Genomic DNA, 4,155 nt, shown 5'->3' with positions numbered 1-4,155 from the left:
GATCACCAGCAACATGAAACAGATCAGCAGCAACATGAAACAGATCAGCAGCAACATGAAGCAGATCAGAAACAACATGAAACAGATCAGCAGCAACATGAAGCAGATCAGCAGCAACATGAAACAGATCAGCAGTAACATGATGTGATTTTTCACAGTGATTCTCCTGGTTAGAGATTCATGAGTCTAACAGCCTCAGGGTAGAAGCTGTTCCTCAGTCTAGTGGTTCTACACTTAATGTTCCTCAACCTCCTTCCTGAGGGGAGCGGAGTAAAAAGTGTGTGTGCTGGGTGAGTGTGGTCCTTCATGATGCAGGTGGCCCTCTTCCTGCATCTGGAGGTGTAGATGTCTGTGATGGTGGGGAGGCTGACTCCAACATCTTCTGTGCAGCCTTTTAACGATGCCGACACTTCAATCTCCAGCATGAAAGCAGTTACGTCCACAGTGATGTCGACACAAATGTTCTTTTGGACCGAGGATGCGGTCAGGTCGCTCCTCCATGTTGAAATGTGCGAGCAGCACAAACAGCACTCTCCATTGTTACTGTTGTTCATCTACTCACAGAAACACTTTTGAATGCAGCCGTCCGGAGCACTCGTGTGTGATTTCATGTAAAAACTCCACTCAAAGAGCGGGATTCAAAAAGCTTCGACGTCAGAGGAACGGACCGCTCTTGTTGTGTGGACAAACAGCCGGAACGCAGCAGAAGTGCTACAATTTGACTCATAAACGTGGCCTTAAGGTCCCACCATACTTTCAGTCAGGTTGAGTGAGGTTCTGGACTCTTGTTGGACCACAGCAGCATGTTCGTTCTTTTCTTTTTGACCCATTCTGTTGTAGATTAGCTGCTGTCCTGTTGGACCCAGTCCTGTTAGACCCAGTCCTGCTGGACCCAGTTTAGTTGGACATATTTGACTCCAGGATCCTTTGAGGAGTGACACCATGACTGCAAGGAGCCCACACCATCAGCCTGCCACCACCATGCTGACAGCTCATGTGTTTGTGCTGATATACTGCTTGGTTTTCTCCAAACATGTCGCCGTGCATCATGGGTAAACACCTCCTCCCTGGTCCTGTCTGTCCAAAGAACCGGGTCCCAGGAGCCTTGTGGTTCTGTACATTTTCAGTCTTTTTTTAAACTCTCTTGGCATGACCTTTGACCTTTAACCCGCTCATCAAGGCTTGTAGAAACATAAATTGAGAAAACTGCACTGAGCATTGCACGGTCTGACCTTTGGGGTGAATGTGCAGGGATCTCCACACTTGGAAGGTTGCCAGCTGTCCTAAATGTTTTGTAAATAAGGTTGTCTTTGTAGATTGGACTCCACAGAGTTTGGAGATGACCTTTGACCCGTCCCTGACTGATGGGCTGTTTCTTTAAGGTCATTGCTGATGTTTTTACGTCTTGGTGTTGTGTTGACACACACCTGAGCGCTCCATATTTAACCTCTGCTTCTATATTTTTGGATTAGTTTTTGTTAATTAATAAAATGAGTCATCTGTCTCTGTTCATCTAAGGAGTTTTATTCTAATTTTAAAGTTTGGTAAGGAACAAATCATTTTTAAAAATTAACATATTTTCAGCGGTTAGTGCTTCATTTTGTCGAGTATAAAAAATAAAATCCACCGCAGTTTGACTTAATTTCGTGTATCTTTGTTAGGCAGGACCTGTGCAGGTCCCTCGCCACATGTTCCTCCACCTTCGGTTTAGACCTCGTGCTTCAGTTTGTTTAGACTCAGGATTCATGCGTCACACCTGGATAATTATTTTTATTATTAGTTCATATTTGTTGCCGTGGTTACTGATGGGTCTTCGGTCAGAAATGTAACGAGTGTTTTCTGCACCGTTTTTGCCGTTGGGACAGAGCGTTTCTCGTGAGCTGTTTTGTTTTTTTGTGAATCTTAAACTATTTCTTGTTAATTAGACCTGGAGGTATGTGTTAATATTAAATGTTCATTTGAACATATTTAGTGCGTGTAATATTTGGGTCCTAGATCCATATTTCTTCTCTAAAGCTTTGAAATATCTGACGTATCAAGAACACAAGATGCAGCGGGAGATATGCATTCCTTCAAGGAATTTAAGGATTTAATTTATTGACTTTTATATTAATTTTGTTACTGATCATATTGGCAGTTGGCAACACGACGGCTCAGTGGTTAGCACTGTTGCCTCACAGCATAAAGGTCCTGGGTTCAATCCCCGTTTGGACCTGGGGTCTTTCTGTGTTTGCGTGTTCTTCTCGTGCTTGCGTGGGTTTTCTCCGGGTACTCCGGTTTCCTCCCACAGATTAAAAACATGCATGTTAGTCTGCCTTCAGGCCCAGGCCTCCCTTGCAAAAGAGATCTGTGATCTCAATGGGATTTGACTGGTTAAATAAAGGTTAATAAATAAAATATTTATATCAAATATAATGTATTTCAGTGATTCTTGAAATAAGGGACAGAACATGTCTGCTGGATAAAGTATAACATTTGAATAAAGTATACACAAAATATGATTTCTTCAAATAACTGACAAAACGAACTTGAGCAATGTCAGTATAAGAATGTATGAGTTCAAGGTGTTGGATGAAAATGTTTATTTTAAATTATGTAACATGTGGCCGGTGCCTGTAAAAGCCCTTGTCCTGTTACATTACTGTACTGTACTTTAAAACAATTTAAATAATTCTAAAATAATCATGCATAACTACCAAATATAAGTATTTAAATAAATAATTTCATAAGCATATAAGTACTGTATTTCATATTATTTTTTTAAACATTTTTAATAATATTTTACATTATTTTTTATTATTATTATTAGTGTTTCATAAGTATTTCATAAGTAGAATAAGAAGTAAATACCTAATATAATTTTTTTAAATATTAGGTATTTACTTGTTATTCTCTTTACATATTTTATTACTTATCTGTAATGGAATATAATTATCCTCATTATGCTACAAGTCTGTGGTGGACCAGGTCCACGGGGTTCTGGGGACGACATGAGCCAAGTTCCATGTTCGTCAAGTGGCCTGGACCCCGGTAATAACCGCTCGCAGTTCTACTTTATATCTGTAATTGTGTTTGAACAAGTCATGATGATGTCGTCTCTTGAAGATATAAAGTGCTGTAAGAAAGTGGAATAAGTTGTAAAGAAAATGTCGTTTTGGCAGCAAATGAGCTGAAAGTGTTTTGTTAAAAAGCAAATGGAACGTGTGTGGTGTTTTGTTCTACATTTGTTCCTGGAGGTTGTTCAACGTGTTGTGTGATACGATGTGTTTCTGCTGCAGTGGAAACCCACAGCTCCAGCTCCAGTTCTGGTTCAGACGACCCGTTTACCAGCCCGCCCTCCCCTCCTCCGCCGCCGCGCACCTATAAGCCCTGCTTCGTGTGTCAGGATAAATCCTCCGGTTACCACTATGGAGTCAGCGCCTGCGAAGGCTGCAAGGTAACACAATCACCGCGTTAGCTCGGGTTTCACTTTCTCATTTCTCTGAAATTCAGTTTGAAATTAAAGACGTCTGAGTGAAAGCAGCTCCGAGGCTTCATTGACCTTTTATTTACTGGCTCCTAAATGTTTCACATCATGTTAAACTTTTAGCGTAAAAGGATAAATCCAAGCTTCAAGTAAGACCGTTTTTATATTCTCGATGTCCTTCCTGTTCCGTTGTCGCCCTGCAGGGCTTCTTCCGCCGCAGCGTGCAGAAAAACATGGCGTACACGTGTCACCGCGACAGGAACTGCATCATCAATAAGATCACCAGGAACCGCTGTCAGTACTGCCGCCTGCAGAAGTGCTTCGCCGTGGGAATGTCCAAAGAGTGTGAGTGTTCGGGTCTGACCCAGATGTGACCCCCTGCAACTCACTGGACTGTAACCTGGTCTGTTTTTACCAAAGATCTACAGGACCAGTTCAGTCAGGTCCATCTGTCCGTCCGTCCGTCCGTCTGTCCGTCCATCCATCCATCCATCCATCCATCCATCCATCCATCCATACAACCATCCATACAACCATCCATCCATCCATCCATACAACCATCCATACAACCATCCATCCATCCATCCATCCATCCATCCATCCATCCATCCATCCATCCATACAACCATCCATCCAAACATCCATCCATCCATACAACCATCCATCCATCCATCCATCCATACACCCAT

The 4,155-nt window shown here is 42.3% G+C and overlaps 1 protein-coding gene across 1 annotated transcript in view; it reads left to right on the top strand.

The window, feature by feature from the left end:
* The window catches only part of LOC119409801 (retinoic acid receptor beta), a 29,698-nt gene that overhangs the window by 4,960 nt on the left and 20,583 nt on the right, over positions 1-4,155 (top strand). Inside the window, exons 2-3 of the mRNA XM_037676704.1 lie at positions 3,279-3,436; positions 3,670-3,811. Of these exons, the coding sequence (XP_037532632.1) occupies positions 3,279-3,436; positions 3,670-3,811 (300 nt within the window). The remainder of the gene's footprint in view (positions 1-3,278; positions 3,437-3,669; positions 3,812-4,155) is intronic.

Source organism: Nematolebias whitei, chromosome 5 (assembly GCF_014905685.2).
Source record: "Nematolebias whitei isolate Nwh7 chromosome 5, NemWhi1, whole genome shotgun sequence".
NCBI classification, from domain to species: Eukaryota; Metazoa; Chordata; class Actinopteri; order Cyprinodontiformes; family Rivulidae; genus Nematolebias; species Nematolebias whitei.
Note: the sequence above shows the minus strand (reverse complement) of the source record. Positions and strands in the feature narration are given on the sequence as shown.